Source organism: Physeter macrocephalus, chromosome 8 (genome assembly GCF_002837175.3).
Source record: "Physeter macrocephalus isolate SW-GA chromosome 8, ASM283717v5, whole genome shotgun sequence".
Taxonomy (NCBI): Eukaryota; Metazoa; Chordata; class Mammalia; order Artiodactyla; family Physeteridae; genus Physeter; species Physeter macrocephalus.
Window position 1 is genome coordinate 129,973,065 of NC_041221.1, and position 22,411 is coordinate 129,995,475.

The following is a 22,411-nucleotide window of genomic DNA, read 5'->3' on the forward strand; positions in this document are numbered from 1 at the left end:
CTGATGTCCCACAGGAGAGTGAACTCCTTGGGGACAGGAACCACATCACCCTCATGCCCACGGTTGGAAGGTATGCTGTGTGGTGGCCAGGGAGCCAGCCTTGGAGGCAGACTCCCGGATTTGTGTTTCAGCTCTACCACCACTTACTGACAATCTGGTGCCTCAGTTGCTCATCTGTAAAATAGGGATAAAAAGAGGACTCCACCTCACAGAACCTGCTCCCAGGGAGAGATGGAAACACCCGTGCAGGCTCCATGTACCACTGCCACCCCTCTCTGCTGCAGTCACCTACTGAGGCTGGGTCACTCCTCACCCCATTTCTGATGCTCGTAGCCTTTGGCTGACCATAGTCTCTCTGATGCTTCTCCTATGTTTACATCCACTGATGATATAAACATCCAAGTGGATTACCCTGCCAGCCCTCCACTTTACAGCCCTCACTCCCATGACTGTATCCCGGAGCCTAGAGATCGTCATTGTAAATAATGGCAGCCTGAAAAGGCTTATCTTCAGGCATCCTCCTCTCTGATCACTGTCCCCCCCGCCCCCCCATCTCTTCTGGTTTATTCCCTCTGGTATCCAGACTCTGAAAACTCTTCAGCTCCACTGGGACCCACAATCTACTGACCTACCATCTAATTTTCCATCACCCCCTTTATGATGTCACTTCCTTTTCCCCCAGCTTCAGCTCCATGGAATTTAAGTCACTGGAATCATCCATTGCACACGCCCTCAATTCTCTGCTCTTCTCAGCCCTACTCCAGCCCTGGTTAACCCTGTCTGTGTGCTCTGTGCTTACATCTGAGTAGCTGAACATGACTGGGGACAGCACACCACCCTGCTGACTGGGGTCCCTGTGAGTCCATGACTCTGCGCTTCATATGAGCCCTTCATGATGCCTGGTGACCATGTCACCTCCTCTCCATCTGGCCACCCTCCCACTCCCCTGGACGATCATTCCAGACCTTCTCTCTCCTCAAGCCTCTGCATCTCCTTCCCCATCCTCATTCTCAGCCATGACCTTACTTCCTGACTCACTGAGAAAACAGACATCTACACATGCTCCCACCACACCTTTCCACCTAACCTCCACCTGTGCTCACGCTGCGGGCTTCTCTCCTGTTGGTATGGATCTACCAGCCTCGCCCTGGGGCAGCCCCTCCACCCTGGCACTGGATTCCAACTGCCCTCACCTGCTCAAAGAAGTCACTCCAGGAGTGTCACCACTTCCTTCCACAGCATCGTTTCCCCTTTCACTTGATTATTTCCATCACCATGCAAACATGCTCTTACTACCCCTCCCTACTGTCCCTCCAGCTACTGCCCTATTCCTCTATTCCTCACAACAAAACTCCTCAGAAGAGCTCTTTATACCTCGTTCCTCCGGTTCCTCTCTTGCCACTGGCTTTTGCCCCCCCTCCCCTGCCATGCCCTGGAAACTGCTCTTCGAGGTCACTAAAGACCCTGGAACTCACAAGCCAGTGCTCTTTTCTCTGTCTTCATTTTAACTGACCTCTCAGTTGCATTCGCAGAACTCACCACTTCTGGCACATTCTTCTCTTGGCTTCTGGGACATCGCGCTTGCCTGGTTTCCCTCCCACCTCTTTGGCATCTTCTCGCTCTCTTTTGCTACCTCCGCCCACCCCCATCTCCTGAACTCTTCATGTCGGACACTTGTTGGACTCAGTCTTGGTTACTGACTGAGAGTCTCCATCTACTCTCACCCTCTCAGTGATCTCCTCCAACCTCACTGCTTCACACACTGTCAATATGCTAAGGACTGGCACATTCCATCTCCAGGCTGGACCTTGCCCTAACTCAGTCTCGTATACCCAGCTGCCTGTTCTGCATTGCCATTTGGATGTCTGATAGGCACCTCAAACTCAATATGCCCCCAAAGTAACAGCGATCTTCCCTCCCAAACCTACTCTACCCACAGTCTTCTCCATCGCAGTAAATGGCAACTACATCCTTCCAGTCCTCATACGGAAAACCTCAGAGTCATTCTGGACTCATCTCTTCTCTCATAACCACACCCAACCCATTGGCACATCTCCTCGGTGCTACCCTTCAAAATAAACCCATAACTGACCACTTCTCGCCACTGTCATGCCCGTCACTTCGGTCTTTGCCACCATTATCTCTCATGCGGATTATTGTAAATGCCTCCTGACTTGTCTGCTTGCTTCCACCCTTGGCCTGCAACAGTCTATTCTCACAACAGAAGCTAGAGTGATTCCTTTAGAATATAAAGTCAGATCATGTCACTCCTCAACTCAAAACCCTCTGAAGACTTGCCGTTTCACTCAATGTAAAAACAAGTCCTTACGCTGGCATCCAGGGCCCTGCAGGACCTCTGACCTCACCCCCTCCTTCCCACGCCAATCCAGCCACTGGATGGACCTATTCTCACCTGAGGGCCTGGGATGTGTCTTCCCCAGGTGACCTTGTGGCTAGTGCCCCTCGCCCACCCCAACACCGGGCTTAGACAGCCCCTGCTTGGTGAGGCCTTCCCTGGAGTTCGGTGTTTAAATTCTGCCACCCACCTGCCGCTGCTGCCTGTCCCCTGCCCTGCCCGCCCTCATCCTCTGGGTTGTTCTCAGAATCACTTCTTGTCTTCTAACCTATGTTTCTCTTGTTGTTTATCTCTGTCTCCTCACTGGAATGCAAGTTCCATGAGACTGAGAATCTGTGTCTGTTTTGAAACCTGCTGAATGCCACGGCCTAGGACAGTGCTGCCAGGAGGTGTTTGTTGTGTGAGTGACTGCACCCTGCTTCCAAGGTGAAGTGCTTTTCACCTGCAGACCAACCTCGGGGGGCTGGGGGATGGTGGGAGCTTCGTGGAGGCTCGGGTGTAGGTTCTGCAAGGGCACCTCTGAGGCCATGCGGGCAGGACGCACCGGCCTATCTCAACTGCATCAGGAGGCCCTTCAGAATCAGTAACAGCACCCTTTGATGCAAAACATTTTGAAAAAAGGCCAGGAGCCAAGAGGACCATTTTTCATGCCAAATAGCATCACCCAAAACTGTTCTGCACTAATGTGTCCTGTCTCACGTTCGAGAAAAGCATTTTGCAAACGTGTATTAATTGATTTTTACAACATCCCTGCCAGACAGAGGAGGAATCAGTCCCCCAATTAAAGAAAATTCAGTTTCATGATTGAATCAGGCACAACAATGGAGTGTGGGGAGCCCCAGGGTGCCAGGGGCGGAGGAGAAACTCCTATCTGCCCTCAAGCCAAGGCTTAAATGTGGTCACAAGTGGCCTCATCACAGATGTGCTGGAGGGCGCAGCAGCCCCCGTGCCTGGGTTCAAATCCTCTGCCTTCTGGGTCCCAGCTGGGTGACCGTGGGCAAATTACTTAATCTTTCAGTGCCTCAATTTCCTCAACACTAAAATGGGGATAAACGATATCCTTTTCATAAGGATTGTTGTTACTAGATAAGATAATGCAAAACCGGTTAACACTCAACCAATGTGATTAGTGGTACCAAATGCCACAGCCCCTGCTGCCTGTCTCCTCCGTCTGAGTACTTGTGTGCCTGACTGGCCCCAGCTCCCTGTCACTCACAGCCCACAGAAGTCCCAGGCTGGACACAGGAGCCTCTGGATGTGCTTGCCAGATCGGTCCTGGCCAACTGGGAGGAGGGGCCCTGCAGCAGTCCTTCACAGGCCTGTGGGTAGGACAGATGCTAGAAGCAGGGGTGCTTCTGGTGCAGCGGCCTTTGTGGGCCAGGATGCAGGGGGTGGGAGTGGGTGGGACTGGGCCAGCTGTGCCCCCTCCTCTGGATACACTCCCTCCCCCCCAGCCACCGACATCCACGAGGCTAACACCTGACAAATTTGAGGTACCACAGGGGCCCTGCTGAAACACTCTGGGCATCACAGCATCTAGAATTCCTTGAGTGGCAGTATAGCCTAGCTTGGCCTCTGAAGCCAGACTTCTGGGTTCAAATCCTGACCTGCAACTCCAGCTCTGAGACACAGCAGGTTACTCTAGTGCTTGGTGCTTCTGGGCTTTTTCTGCAGAAAGGGGCTAATGACCGTCCCACCCTCATAGACTGTTGCAACGACGGATGGATTCACTTAGAACAGTGCCAAGGCACGTGCTAAGCACTCAGTAAGCATCGGCTCTTAACGCTGTTATTATTCCCCAAGATTCATTATATGGCTTCAGAAGCAGGCTCTGCAACACATCACGGGCCCTGTAGCTGCTCTGCCCCAGAGCCCTGGGGCCTCTGCACTGTGTGTTGGGTGCTGGGTCAGCTCACACAGGAAATACCCCATCATGGGAGGGCTTCCCTGTGTGGGCCCCAAACCATTTCCTCAGCAAGCAACTTGTAGACAGGGTAACAGGGCCAGGCCTGCTATGGTCACCACTATGTTCCCAGGGCCCAGGCTGGCACTTGCTAAGCATGAATGCAAACCGGAGAGCAAATATTTACCAGTTGCTTCCATTTGGAAGCGTTTCCTTAAACTTGTGTTTACTCAGAGCTTCCTAACCTGATGGTTTTGTGACTTCATAGACCACGGCTGTCACATGGAAACCTCCTCCAGTAAACTAAGCCATGGTGCTGAGCCATCTGACACCTGCCGGGGGTGTCTTGGTCACTCTGGAAGCTCACTGTCCTCCGCAGAGACCGCAGGGACAGCTGCTGTTCAGGCCACTCACCCTGGAAGCAACCATACATCATAGTGTCCCCATCTGAGGGTTAGGAACAGTGATTAGGGTGTGGAGGCCATCCCTGTACATTTGGGGAGACCCCCTGGCTGTGTCATTGTAAGGACCATCTGCTCTCCCGTGATGAAGGCCACCTCCCACACCCTGGGCATCTTGGCAGATGTTCTGTCTGCAGATGTTACAGAGCCTGCAGGGCCTCCTGAGCCACGGCTCTTCAAAGAAGCAGGCTTGGTCTAGTCCAACACAGGCATTTTAAAGTTGAGCTGCCTAGACTCTGGGCCTGTGAATATTTCATCTACCCAGCTGCCCGGCTACGGCTGCTCACAGAGGGGCTGTGGCCTGCGGCCTCGCGGCCACAGATCACGGGCTTGGGCTGGGTGTGTGCCCTTCACTCCAAGCAAGATCAGTAACCTCTCCTGACTTCAAAGGGAGGTGGGCACACGAGTGTGGAGGCTCAGGTGGGGCCCACATGGACAGATAACCCCAGTTTCTCCTCCTGTGTCCATTTAACCCTGGTTCTTCCCTCCTCTCCAAAACCACTGCTGCCCAGAGACATTAATCAGCAGCCCATCTAGCTGCCTAGAGTTTTCCCTCCACCTGTCTCTGCTTCCCCTTCACAAGAGCTGCTTTCAAACTCTAATGAGGCAGTGGCTGGGAGGCAAGGAGGCAGGGAAGCTTGGGGGAATCTGGGCATGAATAATCCAAAGTGAACAATCAGCCTCTGAATGATGGAGGGCTGACTCTAGGGGACTGGGAGCCCTGCTCAGCCCATGTTAATTTAGAGAAGGCAAGGAAAACATTCAAAGTGGAAGCACATTGGCATTCCTCTTTGATTAGATGCAGCTGCCAACTGCTTCTCCATCCAGCACGCGCTGCTACTCCCTTAGAAGCTACACAAGCAGCACTTAGAAGGTCTCCCACCACCTCCCCTCCTGTCTGGTAAGGGGTGTGTGTGTCCCTGGCTGGAAACAAGGGGGGGTGGGTGAGGTGCTCTGTAATGATGGGGCTGGGGACAGTGAGACCCTAGGAAAAACTAGTAGAACTTCTGTGTGGGGCACAGTCAGTTAGAGAATCCATGGGGCAGACTGGACCTTTGCGTTTAGGGTAAGATATGCCAGGTTGCCTCCGAGCCTCCCTGTAGGTGTGACACCTGCTGCTCTCTTTCCAAATCCCCTCCTTCCCTCCCAGCCAACGCCTTGCCTGTGAACATTCCACATTTTCTGTTTCTTCCCAAACCTGAAGCCCTGAGCTTCATCAGGAAGTGTTTCATTGACTGCCCACCAGTTCACAGGATGGTAATTCTGTACGTGATCTAACCCTCAGGCCACCAGGGTCCCCAGGGAGGACAGGGCTGTACCACTGGTCATGACACAGCAGGACCCCCGATTCAGCCCTCACTTTGCACCTACCCCGTTCCTCCAGGATGGGGGATGTGGTGCAGGAGACATGACCACCATTGTCTCCACGGAAAGAGAGAGCCTGAGTGTCACTTGTCCACTCAGCACCCCCAGGTGTCAGGGCCGGCTGGGCCCTGGGAAGCCTCAAGAGCTTTGTCGATGCTCTTATTTGACCTCTAGTCCTTTTCAACCCAGCTCCCAACCCACCGTTTGTCCTGTCTGAGCCAGCCATGGGTGGCCTCCACTGACCCTTAGATCCTGCACTGTGCCCTGAGCCCTGGGTGCTGGGCGATGGCAGCCCCACATGTGGTCGGATGCAGCTGCCGCCTGGAAAGTGCTAGGCCTGGTGAGCTCCTCCTTGGCTGTCAGCCTGCACCCAGGTGTCAGCAGGGGGACCTCAGGGGAAGGGTGGTCTGAACACCCATGAACAGCAGTGTTGTTCCCAAGCTGTCCTGCCGTCAAGCACCAGCACTTTTCTAAGTACCGCTGCACAGAGGTGGGCTTTTGAAGACTGGGACCAACACCAGGGCTGGACAGGCCCAGGAAGAGGAGGCTCTGGATGTGCTTTTACTTGTGGGAGCTGAGAAGGGATTGCTATTTGATGGGTTTTGGGTCTGAGAGGAGAGCATCTCTCCATGGGGGACCTGATCCCTCAGGGAGCATGGGGACGCCTGTTCTGAGTGACAGGCCTGCTCCCTGGGGCCCCACCTTCCCCTACGGGCTGAAGCCCTCCGGTCCTAAGGGGCTCTTTCCATGGTGTCATCGGAAGGGGACCTGGTAAACGTGTCTGAAAGCACCTGCAGCACACGGACTTCAGGATCCAGAAAGAGCACACAGTGAGGGGCGCTGTTCTGCGGCAGCATGTGGTGAACGGCCCTCAGCGAGGATTTGGCCTCACTGACCCCGCCCTCTGCCCCATCCCAGAGTCACAGATCGTGGGGATCTTTCTGGATCTTGGCCTCTGGGGGAAGAACTGGAAACTCCAAAGGGTCCCGTCTAGAGCAGGGTGTGTAGCCAGTGCCTAAGTGCGCAGGTGTGACTCTGCAGACCTGGCTTTGTGTTGGCATCTGTATTAGCAGCTGTGGGCACCTCACAGGCCCCCAGCCTCCCCGGCCTCAGTTTCCTTATCCTCAGAACGCAGGGTCGGGAGGGAGGCCCTGCCAGGCGCGGGTGTAGCGTCTGGCACGCAGCGTTGTGTGCTCTGGAGAGCCGTCAGCGCCTCGCCGGCGGCGCCGTGTCTGGAGAGGCTCGAGAGCATTTGGGAAGATGAGTGAACCGGAGGAGGCACTCAGAGGGACCGCCCACCCATCTCACTGCCCCTCCTGCCACCTGTGGAAGGCAGAGTCCTTTGGGCCCCATTTCTACTCCCACCTGGATTCGATCTGCGATCCTGACAAGTGTACCAACAGTTGTGCCTGAAGCACCTGAAGACAGACGCCCATGCCGTCTGGAGCAGAGCTGCTCTCCAAGGCTCAGCTCACGGGTGCCTGGGGCAGCGCACGCACAGCCTCCCTCCCACCTCCCCTGGGCAGACCGTACTGCGGAGGATCCAGGAACGGGACTGCGCCAGAGGACTTGGGATCCTGGCCAAAGCCCGAAATGGAAAACCATTGCCAAGTAGCCCCATGTTTAAAGAGCACCAGAGGGCCACTTAGTGCTGGTGGCCCAACCGGTCAGTGGTCCTCAGCTCATCCTCCGCCTCAGCCCACAGGCAGAAGAAGCCTCAGGATTCACTGGAAAGGCTGCACAGAGGAGAATGAAACTGGTTTCCTGCCTGGACCTCTGCTGAGTCCTCCTGCAGGTCAACAGCCTGGTAATGCACATTGTTTGTCCTAGTCCCAGCGTGGATCCCACGGGTCCAAGAACAACAGCAGAGTCCAGAAGTGGAGGCAAAGGTCTGAGGCCCTCTGAACTCCACCAAATCCTGTGTGAGCTGAGGCAGGAACTCGGGGCTTGGAGCACATGGCCGTGAGTAGCTTGCCTCCTACCCAGAATCGGAACATGTTCTCCTCCGTCAGTGGGGACACCTCCCAAGTCCCCATTTTACTGCGAAGGGCATTTGAATCCCAGTCCCCTCCTTGGCCTGGGGCCTCCTCCTTACAGCGTCCAGCCTGGAGCCTCCAGGCGGCATTTGGTAAGGACTTGTCAGATGCCATAGTTGTAAGGGGATTTACAGGTGGCTTTGCGCTCTCCCTCAGAGGGCCAGCTTTTGGGGAAAAACAAGTCCCACCAGGAGAGGGGTGAGTGAACTACAGCAGGGGTGGGAGCTGTCTTGGCAGAGGGCACCTCTCTGCCAACCCAGTCAGCCAGATAACCCGACACCCCTGAGGAACAACGGTGGGCAGCTGACCCCGGCCAGTGCCACGCGAGGGCAGCAGGACGACCTCCACCACCAGAGAACCGCCTGACTGTTCTGCATTCTCTCTGGGAACTGCTACAACTGCCTTGAACCTTTTTTCTTTGCTGAGACTTAGAAAAATCCATCGTGGTCGTTAATCCTTTCAACAAGTGTTTATCAAGCACCTACTATATACCAGGCTGAACAGCGACCTTGTGGAAAGCCCTAGGCTTCTGTCTCTCTCTCCTGCTCCCTTGTCCTCCAGCTGGAACAAAATGCCTCAGGCGATAAAAACCTCGCCTGCTCTCAGACCCAGTCCCTACCTTCCTTCGCCCTCTTGCCTCCTGGGTTTGCTTCTGCTTCGTCCCTTCTGCTGCTTCCTGTGTTCAGGTACTCTTGGTCACGTGGGCTCCGCCCATACATCCACCACCTACCATCTTCCTTCCCCTCAGTCCCAGGCCCAGCAGGACTGCCTGGGGAGGGGCTGGGCCCTGGGCCAGTGGGAGGCACCCTCAGCCTTCGGGGCTGGAGAGTTGCTGAGTAATAGTCACGATAAGGTGAGGACCTGCGAGCCAGCAGGTGTGGCCGGTGCAGAGGACACCTGGATGGGTCACCAGGGTCTCCGACCAGCCCCTCACGTGCCGCCCGAATGCCTGTTTCAGGCAGGCAGCAGCAGCTCGGGCGTTCCTTGCCCTTCCCTTCTCCTCTCCCAGGAGAAGAAAACCGCCTCCGCCTATCCAGGTCCAGTTTGCGCCCAGAGCCTGGCTCTCCATCCACCTCCTGCCAGGGGCCACCCTGGTGCTGGGGCTTGCGAGCGCCCCCAGCCCCAAGAGTGGCCCATATGCTGCCCACCCTGTTGGTTGCTGTGCCCATGTAAGCAGAGCCCTCGCCCCGTTGCACCCCAACACCCTGTTCCTTGCCCGGCCCACAAGCTGGGCCTGCCGAGTGGTAGTGGCCGGGGAGGTCTTGCGGGGCGCTGTCACAGAGCCTGAAAGGAGGTGGCTAGAGACGAAGGAAAGACCACAAGGCACAGGACAGTGATTTATGCTCCAAGTATCCTCCTCAGGGGCGCAGAGCCCTGGGAGGGCTCACCTCTCAGGCACATACCAGGCAGGCCTTCTCCATGCCTCAGACCACGGGGGTCTCAGGTGCCACAGAGCCCACACCACCCCCAGGCCACATCCACACTGACACGCGGGTGTTGCCGGTAGGACAAGGAGGCAGCGAGCCGGGGGGCACCCTGCCTTGCTTTCTGGGCTCTCGCCTGGAGCCTGAGAGGCAGCCTCGGCATCTGAGGAGCCCCTTGGAGATCTGGGCTCTGGACAGCTCACCCATTCACATCCCAAGCCTTCCCAGCACCTTAATCCCAGGGTGCAAGCTTGGAAATCAGTAATGTGACCTTCAGGGCTTAATGGCACGTTTAGGTCCTTGAAGTCCTCACAAAAGTTTTGCAAAAACAGTGAAATTTATGAGGACAATAAGGTACTATCCTAGTAAAAAGTTGACATTTAAATTGTTCTCATTTTATATCTTTGTAATGAAATTTTTTGTTTCCTCTGCAGCCATTTCTGAGTATTTACTAACATTTCTGTTCTATGCAAAACTTCAAGTCAGGCTGGCTGGGTGGCACATGAGCATAAGATCCACAGCCTGGCCTGGAGTCCCACTGGGAGTTCTTACCTTGGAAGAGGGAGAAACAAGGTATCCAGCCACCCTGCCCCTGCCTCTCCCTCGAAGAGGAGGGTTTTAAAGAAAAATCACCGAAGCATCATATTTTAATGAGTTTTCTTTGCAATTTGTATATAATAGATTTTCAGTAACAACCTGTAACAAGTTCATTTTCTACTATTCAATTGCTCTGCACTGAGGCCATTGACAGCCTCCAGGTGGGATCTTTAAAAATGGGAAGTGATTGAAAACTCAGCTCCAGACAATGCTAGAAAGTGGGACCAAGAGTGTAGCTGTTAGCAGCAAACCACTGGAGATGGGAAAGAGGATGTCTGGGTTTGAAAATTCCAAGGAGAAACTAGCAGAGGGCAAGGTGGCTGGTGAGCAGCAATTCTGGCTCAGAACTGACCCCTCCATGGTGTGATGCCGGGCGAGACTGTTTCGCCCCAGAGCCCTGATACATGCGTGGGGGGGGTCCCATTTTACCACCCTGGCTCCCCATGGGGGTAAGGCACTCATTGAACACCGCCCCTCCCCCCAACCCCATCACGGGCTGCCAATGGCTTTTCCTGCCCAGCTGGGGCTGTTTGAGGGGCGAGCATGCCCTCGGCTGTGTTTCCACTTTCACAGAGAAGGGAGAGCCTGGAAGGTCAGAGTTCAGGCACTGGAGCATCAGTTCCTTGGGACCTTAGACAACAGCCCTGCTCACTTTATCACCCTGACAGTCATCACTGGAGAGCTGAAGCTAAAAGGGCTTCCAAGGTGAAGTCTGGCTTTCCAGGTGATGCTCAGTGCTCTCTCCAGCACCTTATGGGGTATGGGGGGACGGTGCGGGGGGAGGCAGGGTGCGCCCCTGCAGTGAAGGGGCCTCACCACTCCCCAGCAGCTCCTGCCAGGCCTGCCGGCTGGCTGGGGTAAGCCCCCGCAGATCCAAGCGAAGTCAGCCTTCTCCTGGCCCGGCCCCTCTGTTCAAGATCTGCCCTCTAGGGCCCCACTGGTCAGCCATCGCTCCTCGTGACAGCCTCCTGACTCACTCCAAGTCCTTTGTCCCTTTGGGACCACACCCTCCCCGCATCTGTTCAGGACCCTTTCTCCTCCCCCTTTGCCTGATTATCCCCAGTTCTGTGTGCAGGCCTCCCTGCCAAGCCTGCACCCAGTTATTCTCTGTCCCAGATCCTACTGTATTTGGTGCTTTTTCTGTTTCCCAACTATTACAAGCTCCCTGCAGGCAGGGCTTGCGGGTCTTGCTCATGCTGTGTCCCCTGCCTGGTGCTTGGGCTCTGGGAGTGTTGGCTGACCTAATGTTTTCCTCCTTCTAAGCTTCCTCATCTGTGTCTGCACCTTTCCTCATGCATGCTCTCCCTGACCTGGCCAGGCTCCCCTAAAGTGTTCTCGTCGTCTGCCCAGCCCCTCAGTGGACCCTGCACTCCGCGTGTACCTGTGTGGAGAGAATGGGCCAGAGGCTCCCTGCCCAGATGCTCCCTCCTTTCAGAGCCTGGCCCACACCAGCACCAGGGCAGATGTGCCCAGTCTTCCTACGGTGCTCCAGTAACAGTGCTGCTGCCTTTACTGGCGCTGGCCTGAGTCAGGGAGCTTGGGTCTCTGGGCCCAGTGGTTGTGATCCAGAGGCTGGTCCTCCCAGCCTGCCAGGGCCCAGCTTGGGGATCTCAAGCTGCCAGGGGCTCCAGTTTTCAGCAGGGCATGCTGTGTCCTCCTCCGTGGGTGCTGGCTTTGTGATGTGGCCTTAGGTGGGAGGGAGATGGCCACGGGGCCCGGCAGGGGCCTGTGCCAGAGTCTAGGAGGAAGTGCAAACCCACATTCCATGCTAGTGAATTATTTTCCAAGGTGCACAGATTTGCACCAAGATGGCAAAGCTGACCTCCTGGTGTGGGAGCGGGGCAGGAGCCGTGGGGCCGAGCTTGGACCGCTCACAGCCAGGGTCTGCTGCCTCTGCTGGGCATGTGGCTATGGGCTGAGGAGCGGATCTGAGCATGATCCCTTGTCTGCACACATAGTTGCTGGGAGTGGGGGTAATTAAGCAGCGGGCAGGTGACCTAATAGACTAACAGAACACGTATTTCGAGGAGGCTGAACGGACGGTCAGCGGGCCTGGGAGCAGGACGAGAGCTTTATGGGACAAGCATCTTTTGTCTTCATTAAGGGAGCATTAGGCCCATGTGGGCATCAGGGGCTCACCTCACACCCCAGTCACTCATCCAGCAGATCAGGGGCATCCATGGAGGTGCCCTCTGGCCTGGTCTGGCCTGGCTGGTGCTCCCCCACCAGTGATCCCACCTGTGAGGCCCCAGCAAGCTGCTTCCTTTGCCCCCCCCGGAGACATGCTAAGGCCCTCCGTGACCCTTGGTGACACTGTGCTTGGATGCCTCTGCTTGCCATGAGCACATGGTGAGCAATACAGCCTCTGGCCTCATGGAGCCTATGGACTAATATGGGTCAGATGACAATAGTGTGGCAGGGGCTGGGAGGGAGGGGCTGGGAACACACAGAAATCTTTATCATCACCATGATCACCTCCATCATTGACCTACCTGGCTAATGATTACTTAGCACTTATCATATACAAGGTATCATTCTAATCACTTTACACTTATTATCTCATTTAGTGCTGAGTAACACTGTGTGGTGGTTAGTATACCCATTTTATAGTCGAGGCACTTGAAGCTCAGCTTAACCTCTGGTAAAGACCTGTCCAAGGTCACACAGCTAGTAAGTGGCAGAACAAGGATTTGAACAAGGTCTGACTCAGTCCACACTCAACCACCAGGCCACAGTCTTATTACCGTGTAGAGATGAACCCAGCGCCATTGGCACACAGAGGAAAGCGTGTGGGGCTTGGTAGAGGAGAGAAATTAAGGAAGACTTCCTGGAGGATGAGACCATTGAGCTGGGACTTGAAATTCAGGGAAACCCACGGTGGGGACAGTGAGATTCTCCTTAATGGAGAATGCTGATGAGTTGCAACCTGTGTTTAAATGTATGAAATGTTTCTGGAACCAGGCATTTGGGTTCTCCTACCTGCTGGCTGTGTGACTTTGGGTTAGCTACTTAACTTCTCTGAGTTTCAGTTTTTTCATCTGTAAAATTGGGACATAATCACAGTGCTGACACATGATAAATGTTAGATATCATTTTATATGACTCAAGTAGCAAGAGCTCATTACTAACTAAAGTAGTATTAACAAGCAAAAAAGCATTCAGATGGCACACTGACATTGGCTTCAGGGGCACTGAAGCTCACATGGAAACTTTTTGGAGCCCCTCTCTCTACTGGAGGTGAGGAGAAAGTCCTTGGCAGGGGGTGGTGAGACTCATAGCACCTTCTGATACCAGTTTCCAGTTCCTCCCTCCAGTGGCCGCTCCAATTTAGTTGTTCTATGCCCTTGAGCAAATGAGGGACCGAGAGCAGTGAATCTGTTTTTTTGCCCCTTGATTTGCAAGTCCTGCATGAGGCATCACACATGTTGGGGTTGGGGAGTCAGCACACTAATGGTCTTAGCATCCGCCAACCCTGACACCGGCGCGCAGGTTACTCCTGCTCTCCAAACTCAAGAGACAAATAGACTCAGATAAAATTTTTGATAAACCCCATGCTATCTGAAATTTTGCTATTCACTATCCCAAACTAAGGAAATGAACAGAGTAGGATAAAGTGGTATTCTTACCAGCTGAATTTCCTGTCTGAACTCATGCTACATGGATGAAGAACCGGACAGGTTTGGGGGAGGGACGGTTGCCGTTGTTTCACCATCACAGTGTGGCTGTGAGGGCTGACTAAGATAACGTGTCTGGCACGGTGTCTGGCCTGGGCGGGCATTATTCATTCCAGAGGATAACGACGTGCGAGGTGAAGCCGTAACCATCCTTTCATTATGCAGAAACAATGGCAGAAAAACAGCTGTAAATTCGCCAAGTGACCACCTCCTCTGTTTCACAGAGTTGCCCTGGATACAGAGGTATTGCAGTAATCAGATTAAATCACTGTTTTCCTTCCTGCTTGCCTGGAGCTGAGGGAGGGCATCTGACTCTCACACCATCAGCTCCCTGCGGTCCCCCTGACACGGGTACTCCTCCTGGACACTGTGCACCTGTGACCCTGGGGCATTAACACGGGGAAGCCCTTTATCCTGCGCCGTGAGCTGCACAAACCCTTCTTTTGCATGCAGCACATTGCTCTCATAGGATTAATGAAAAGGACAAGTATCTTTCTAAAAAACAGAAGGAACTTGTAATGAATTCAAAGTGAGAGAAAAATCCTCGTTTAAAGCAACATGTTTTTCCCATGCTCCCAACCCAAGGATTCAGAAAAGTGCAAAAACATGCATTATGAGAAAGATTTTTAAACGAGCAACTTTTAGATTTATTTATCGAGATGAACAGACAGGCTGGCATGCACCACGCTTACCAGCAACCCTGGGGCCTGGGTCTCTGCCTCATAGCAGGGACGGGAGGTTCTGGGTCTTGTTAGGGACGGGGAGGGAGGAGTCGGGAGGAAGGGTGGGGGACACGTGTGGAGGGGACACTGTGTCTTTAGTGCTGAGATCAGCCTGTGATTTGGGAAGCCAAAAGCAACCTGAAGAGAATGTTTGGGTGATAAATAGAGGAAGAGAGGGAGGCCACCCTCCTATTCCAGTGCCATCACTGTACAGGGACGGGTGATTTGCAGCCTTCCTACCTTCTGACAGAAAGAGGCTGACCTGACTTCCACGGCTAAGGGATCTGTCCTCTGCCCTCCTCGGGGGAGGGTCACTTGTTCTGCAAAGCCAGGAGGAAGGTGCAGCCCCACCACGAACCCGCTCAACTGAGCGCGGCAGCCAGCAGCCCTAGGATCCCTGGCATTGCCCTCAGCCATCCATAGACAATGGCAAACACCGGCCCAGCCTGGGCTATGCCAGCTGCATGAGAAGACGCGATTTAGGAGATCCACCCCCAACACCAAAAACTCATAAGTACAACCCACTTCTCCAGGAAAAAGTCCCCTAGACCCATCCTTTAATAGAGCGGCCGAGTCTGTGCCAGGAGTCACCCCACAGACCCTGCCCTGCCTGGTACCAAAGGATCCTGGCAAAATAGAGACTAAAAATACAGTTTTAAAGCCTCGACTTTTGCCAGCCTGTCAGCTGCAGTTTCGAAAATTAAACCCAAGATGTTGCTGCTGAAATGTTTCAGATATTACTTTCTGAGTTCTAGGGAGATTTCTTTAATGCCCATTGATTTCTGGTTAAAAAGTTGTATCTGTATGTCTCATTTCAATTTCCTATTTAACATTCACTGAACCATAAATCCATTCCCAGAGCAATGGGAATTTAGAGTTCTTGTGACTTTGAAAGACCATTGATCCTGTGTGCTCTGAGTGGCCGACTGTGAGGCCTCTATGGCAGGGTTAACTCACGCTGCAGCTTCCTTAATGGCTGCGAGTTTACGTTTTATTGCATATCTATTATGTGGGTTGGGCTGTGATGAATGGTTTGGCTCCCCGGTTCAAAACAAGTCCAAGGCGACAGCAGAATCTAATTTGTTTTAAAAATGGTGATTATAAAGCTTTTCAAATAATAATCCAGGAATGAGGGAAACAGACAGCACATTGCTGTGCATGGGTCATATGGCTGGAGGTGAAGCAAGGACTTCCCTCCTTTTCCACGGGCAGCTCCTGCTCATAATGACCTTCACCAGGGAGGCCAGGGAGGGCTTCTCTTTCATCAGGGGTAACAGGGATGCTGCCGTTTCCTTGAAAGTAGAGCCATTAGCTCCTATTTGGTCCCAGACCAATTCCCACGGAGCGGGCTCATGCGCTGGAGGCTTCTGTGGCACCAGGTACCAGGACGGTGCCTAAGCAGTGCCCTTCTCTGCCTAATGATGCCATCGTGGGACATCTGAGTGCGATGCTCAGTGTATCACCCAAGTCCTTGAAGTCCAGCCTTGGCCCACAGCTCTTAAAAGGCACTGATCTTGTTCATTACAGTTCCTTTTTCAGAGGGGCTTGAGCGCACAAAGCACTGTCTCAGAGCTGCCCCCAGAGAGCATGCTGCTGCTTCCCTGATGTGGAGGGCGGCTCACCCTGGCATCTGCCCCGACATCTACTCTCTTTTTGTTCACGTCCTGTAGGAACAGCATCATCAAGAGGGCTCCGTTTGGGGAAGCTGGGTGGAGAGGAGCTTGCGGGAGGTGGATGCTGAGGATAGGAGAGGAGGGAGGGTCTCGTCCAGCGTGTGCAGGTCAGTGCCTAACCGTGGGCTCTCCAGAGGGAAAAGAGCGCCCTCACCCTTTTGTAGCATTTGTGTAGTGTAGATTTCTGTGTTGTAAACACTCCTACTATGGCTGATTTAAAGCTACCAACCATTTCACTGTTTGCCTTGCAAAAGTCCCGAAAATCTAAGAATCGACTCATGAGCTAGGTCTCTGGAGTTGCTGATACTCCCATACATTCTAAAATTTAGAGATTCATTTCATGGAATAAGCTCCTCAATCCACAAAGCAAATCCCTCCCACAGCAGATTGAGCCTAGAGTCATTCACACCTTATTATGAACCACCAGATGTACATGTGGGTTTTAGCTGTGGGCAGGAAGGAGGAGGCTGGGGAGCCACACCTAGTCACCGTATATCAAGCAGAGCCCGGGAACTGGGGGTTGGACTTTGGGCCTTGGTAACAGGGATGTCGGGAACTGGAAAGGCACCGCCTGCAACAAGCTCATGGACATTTCCCACAGGGAAGAATCACACTCATTTTTCTCCTCTTAGGTCACATGAGTACCTCTTCTATCTGCCACAAGAGCTCTTCTTGCCAACAAATCACAAGGATTCTCAGGCCTTGTGAACGTTTGGAATAACAATAGCACACAGAGATGTCAACACGAAGCAGGAATACCTTCCTGGAAAATGGAACTCCAGGTACAGGCTGGGGCCGGGCCGAGGATGCCAGGACCTGTGGCTCAGAGTACTCAGGGCGCCCTGGGGATCTCATCCCCGCTTCCCCAATTCCAGGGCCTGCAGTTAGGAGCTGTGAGCTTGCAGGTCACGTCCACGGGCGCCTCACACAGGGCACACAACATTACCTGCTTTAAGCAGGGCCTGAATGCTGTCTGTCGTAAAGGGGCTTCACCTCTTCGGGGCCAAGAATGTCCCCTCTTGTCTCGGGTTAGGGCCCCCGCATCACCCTCCCCTCTCCTCTCCTAGTGAGCTTGTCTGGAGTTACCTGGGGCTCCTTCCTGCATGTCGCATCTCTTGGAAGCCCTGTTCCAGCCCCAGCTACGGCTGGCATGAGGTCATGTCCTGGGGCAGCACCTCAGGGAGAAGACCTGCATCCTTCAGCTTCCCTACCCACTTGCCATATGTACTAGCGACCCCACAGAGGGTCCACTCCGGGCACCTCCTCCATTTTCAGGTAGAGCAGCCCCTGTCTCTTCTTCTCCAGGGATTCCCCTGCCTCTCGTTAACTAGGACCCTTGCTCTTCATCATCCTTCACAGTGATTGTTCCCTCTCCTGCCTGGCCAAGCCTCCAGCACCCTCCTGCAGGATTTACCCCCAGGTAGGGTTCCCTGACGGGGCCAGGCCACTGCCTGGGGAGAACCCTAACATCTGCTCCCCCCATGTGCAGTCACAGAATCCCCTAGCGATGTGAGGCAGTGCCCTCCTAACCGTGCTCACGTCGCAGTCCCGGGTCCCTCAAACGATAGCAACAGCGCAAAGAAACTTTATCCAAAAGGAGCAGAGCGAGCCCCCCCACCAACCCCTACCCTCCTTACTCTTCCCTTAAAGCTCAGGCTCGTTGCAAAACAAATTCAGCTGCTTTCACCTATAGAAGAAGCCAATCTTGGAAACAACCAAGGACAGACTCCAGGCCCCTGACACCATTTTGGTGCAGGAATGTCTGTTTGCCCACTGCGAGCCCCGACTGGGGCCTGACTTACGGAAGGCTGTGTAGAACTCGTGGAGGGTCAGGAGGCCGTCTTTGTTGTAGTCATCAAATCGGAGGAGGTCACCTGGTGAGCACCCCGGGAAGTCCTCTTCCAGGTCCTGCTCCGTCAGCATGTGCTGCGGGTGAGAAAGGGAGCAAGGCTAGAATCTGGAGTGAGTTCAGAGCTGTGGGCGCTGCTGGAAAATGGCTCAGGCCAAGTGGGTGGGGCTGTGCTCACCAGCCTGGCTGGGTGTGTGTGTGTGTGTGTGTGTTCGTGTGGGGACTCCAGCAACAGCTCGGTGGTCCATGAGGAGCATCCAAATCCCTTTGGTATTGTCTTGTTTGATCCTCTCATTTTATAGATGAGACAACTGAGGCTCAGAGACGGAAGGGACTCTCCCAAGTTCACACAGTGATTGGGGCTCGACTTGGGATTAGCATTCAGGTCTGTCTTCTCCCTGCCTGGGCAAACAGACCCCAGACAGTCTGAGGTGGGAAGGATCCTGTGGTCACCTGATCTACCCCTTCACGTTGTAGATGGGGAAACAGGGAAGAGAAGGGGCCTGATCAAATAAGCCCAGCAAACAGTGGCCGAACTCAGTGGCTCCCAGCTATGTAGAGCTGGAAGGTCACTGCTCCATCAGTGTTCCCCTCCTCGCCTCCACCAGCCCACTCTAATCTCAGGGCAGCACGTCCTAGCCACAGAACTCCCCCCGCGAAGGGGAAACTGCCATTCTACTGACCTAGGCTTGGGCCCCCGTCTCTGCCTGCCCTGTCCTGCCAGGAACACAAACCACTACCCTTAGGATTCAGTTGCAGGGACCACGGGGGGTGCCCCTGTGAACTCCTCTCTGGATGTGGCCTGGGCCACAGGGCAGAGGTCTCCTCAGCATGACCAGTCACCTTTTGGCATGTGTGTCTGGAACTAGAGTCTTGCAAGGAAAATGCTCAGAAGGGAATCTCAGAAGAAAGAAAATGATTTTATTTTTGCAGGGAGAGGGGAACAGAGGCATCTCCTCTTTATTTAACAGTCTCAGCTGGGCCTGCTACGTTAAAGGCAATTTAATGTGATAATGTTAAAAAAATGACCCTTCACCCAGCAAGTAAGAGTGTTCGATAAAAGGGCAATCAACCGTAACGCCCGAAATCAATCTTCCAAAGATGGAAATTTCCCTTTGTTTATTTCTGTATTGGAAATTGATTAACTTTTCATAGGACTGACAAGTTTTTCCCTGACGCCTCTGATTCAGTGTCAAGGAAAGGCCCATTTTAGCTGGCCCCTGCTCGGCAGATTTATGAAATGGATTTTAAACACATTAAGTTTTAAAGAGGAAATCATAGTCCAATTACCATGCTTGTTAATGGCTTCAGGTGCATGTCTCTGCCAGGTTAGAGCAATGCGCCCAGGAAGGTTCTGTTTACCTGGCAGCTACCGGGAGCCACGTGGGCCTGGGGCACCAAGAGCCCACAGCTGCCTCTGTTAAATAAGGAGAAAACGCCTGCCCTCCGGGCTCCCCGCACAGCCTGTATTGCGGGGAATCGAATCGCTAGATGGCTCTTCTCACAGGTAACCGTAACTAACAGGACCTGGGCTCTCCCCAGAGTGGCGTGGGTCACCTGTGGGTCCCTGGCCCCGCTCCTTGGGCTCTTAGCCATAGCTGGGGGCTGAGTGTTGCTGGAAGTGGTGACACGCAGGCTGGCATGTGCCTGGGAGGCCTCCCGGGGTGCGGGCCTTGGATGGACTTGCGCATGCTGCCAGGTGTGGGTGAGCAGGGGGTGGTCTGCAAACGCCTTAGGATCTCTGTTTCCCAACACACTCCCTGGAAGCAGGCTCTGGACTGGATGGACTTGAGAAGGGGACCCTGCGTGGGGAAGCGTCTGGATAACTGCTCTGTACTCAGATTTTATGGGCACCTGTCATCCCCGCAGACTTGGAGAGGATCAGGTGGAGCCTGTGGTGGGAGCCCTCCCCCCAGGGAGCCTCCTGTACCGTGAGGAGAGCAGGTCCACTCACCCGCCCCCACCCCTGGCCCCCCGGGTTTCGTCTTAATTCACCATGTTCTAGGTAGTACATACTCTGCAGGCAAATCTCTTGATTTCTTGGAGCTGCTTCCTCATCTAAAAATATTTGGGAAGGGAGGCTAATACTAGCACCTACCACACAGCAAAGGGTGGCTGAAAGGTTTAAGGAGGAAATAATAACAACAATACAGGTGATGATGACGAAGTGATGCTGACGGCTGTCACTTACTGAGAATGTGCCGCGTGCCGGGCACTAGGCTGAGAACTTCACATGTCTTAGCTCATCTAACCCTCCTGATGACCCTGCGACAGTCACAGACAAGAAACGAGGCACAGAGAGGTGAAGTTGTCTGCCTAGACCCACTAGGTCCCTGTAAATGCTGGAGCTGGACCTGAACTCATGCAGTCTGCCCGTGAAGTCTGCGTTCGTAGCTATTCTACCTCCGAGTTAGGAACACATCTGTGTTGGGCACATCACAAGTAAAGGGCCTTGCTTAGTGCTGAGCCCACAGTGGGTGTTCTGTAAATGTCAGGACCCTCCCTAGCCTGGTCCTTCCTGGTGACCTGGTCACAGATTTGATGAGGTCATTGCTGTGCCTTGTGAAGGATTTCTTTAAAGTAGCATCAAAGGTGGGGATTCATCCTATTACCTGTCCTCTGGTGGGGGGCACTCTGTGGTCTCTGGGGCAGAGCTGCTAGGCCCTCCCACCCTTCCTGGGGAGGCTGACCTCATCCTCCCTCCATATCTTTGCCCCTGGTGTGGCTCCAGGGCCCCAGGCCCTCAGAGGCAAACCAGCAGAGTAGGAGCAGGAACTCAGGCCCTCGGGCCCACCCAGCCTGCCTTTCTGCCACCAGCACCCAACAGGCCCACCCTGCAACTGGCCTGCCTGGTGCCCTAGGTTGCTCCTTCCTTGCTTCTTTTTGCTGCAGATGCTCCAGGCCCTTGTACCACCTTGTAGCTGGACAGAGGGACACGTGTGCTGTGTCTGGGAGGGAGGCCCCATCCAAGTGTTTTCTCAAAGGGAAGAGCAGTGTTTGGGGGTGGCCACAGGGCTTCCCGCAAGCCAGCAGGCTGGGGTGAGGGCTACTGATTCCTGGATACCACAAAGGGCGAGGTCCTAGCGGAGAGGATGTGGGGACACCCAGGTTACAGCTCCAAAAGTGTTTGGTGGGAACCAAACCTGCTTCCTTTGAACCTTCCTGCTGAGGAAAGCAAAGGACTCAGGAAGAAAAGACTTATTTCCTAATGAAAACCTCAGAGCCCAGCCGGTGTGCAGTGTATGTTTCGCCAGCTACCTGAGAGTGCCTCAGAGCTTGTTTGTAAATATTGGCTGAAGGTGGCTGGTGGGAAGGAGACACTGACATCGTTCTGTTTGTCAGATATTCTCAAGAGGTGTTAAACACAAGCTCTCCGACTCCTGGGAGATGGCTTTCTCTTGCAGGAGCAAGGCCTCCTCGGCATCTCATTACAGAGAGAGGTTACAAATGACTCTCCCCATGTGGATCTCCCGGTTCTCTTCCTTCACACGCGGAGTGGAAAACTGGATTCCTCCGTGATGCAATTTCACCGAATGCTGTACCCACCTGGGCCAGTTCAAAGCGGCTGAGGTGGCCATCCCCGTCTACATCCAAGTCCTTAAACAGAGATTCCACCAGGAGCCGCTTCTGGGAAGCAGGGTCTTGTCTGCTGTCCCCTTCATGGAGTGGCTGCAGGCGGGTCTGCAGCGCCAGAAGGGCCTTCTTCAGGCGGGCGTAGTCGGCCATGGTGCACAGGTCACCTGGAAGAGAAGATGGGGTTATTGCAGCCAGACTCCTCCCCCGGTCTCGAGAAGACCCCCATCCACCCCACCCATCGGCAGTTACTGGGCATTCGCTATGTGCAGTGCAGGGTGTTACCGGAGGACATGAGACCTATTCGTCCGTCTGTCCACCAGTCCATCCCATAAATATTTATGGGATGCACTGGATACATGCTACACATGATGCAAATGCTGGAAGGAGCCTGTTTGTTCATCTCGCAAATGTTTATTGAGCACCTACTACAGCCAGACACGGAGTGTTTGCCAGACGGAATGGGGAGATTCGTCCAGGGGAAGTCCCAGCGCAGCCCCACAGTGGCTTTAGGAAAGCCGCCCCGATTCCATTTTGTAACAGCTCATCTTTGCCTTAATCCTACCTTAAAGACTGCTTTGGAATCCTTGGTGTCATAGATTAGCGAGTTGCAGTTAACAGCACTAATAAGCCCTGCGTAAGTTAATTAGGTACACTCCCAGAGCTGGATTACTTCAAAACGAACATGAGTACACAAGCCTACGACCAAGAAACAAAAGGCAGCTTTTCCAAAATTAAAACCAAAGTGCACAGCCCATCGCTCTTAGGCCTTTTATCA

At 53.9% G+C, this 22,411-nt stretch overlaps 1 protein-coding gene across 1 annotated transcript in view; it reads right to left on the minus strand.

Annotated features, from left to right (window-relative positions):
- The window catches only part of FSTL4 (follistatin like 4), a 630,434-nt gene that overhangs the window by 120,471 nt on the left and 487,552 nt on the right, over positions 1 to 22,411 (minus strand). Inside the window, exons 6-7 of the mRNA XM_024124790.3 lie at positions 21,607 to 21,800; positions 18,014 to 18,137 (exon numbers count right to left, since the gene is read on the minus strand). Coding sequence (XP_023980558.2) covers positions 18,014 to 18,137; positions 21,607 to 21,800 — 318 coding nt within the window. The remainder of the gene's footprint in view (positions 1 to 18,013; positions 18,138 to 21,606; positions 21,801 to 22,411) is intronic.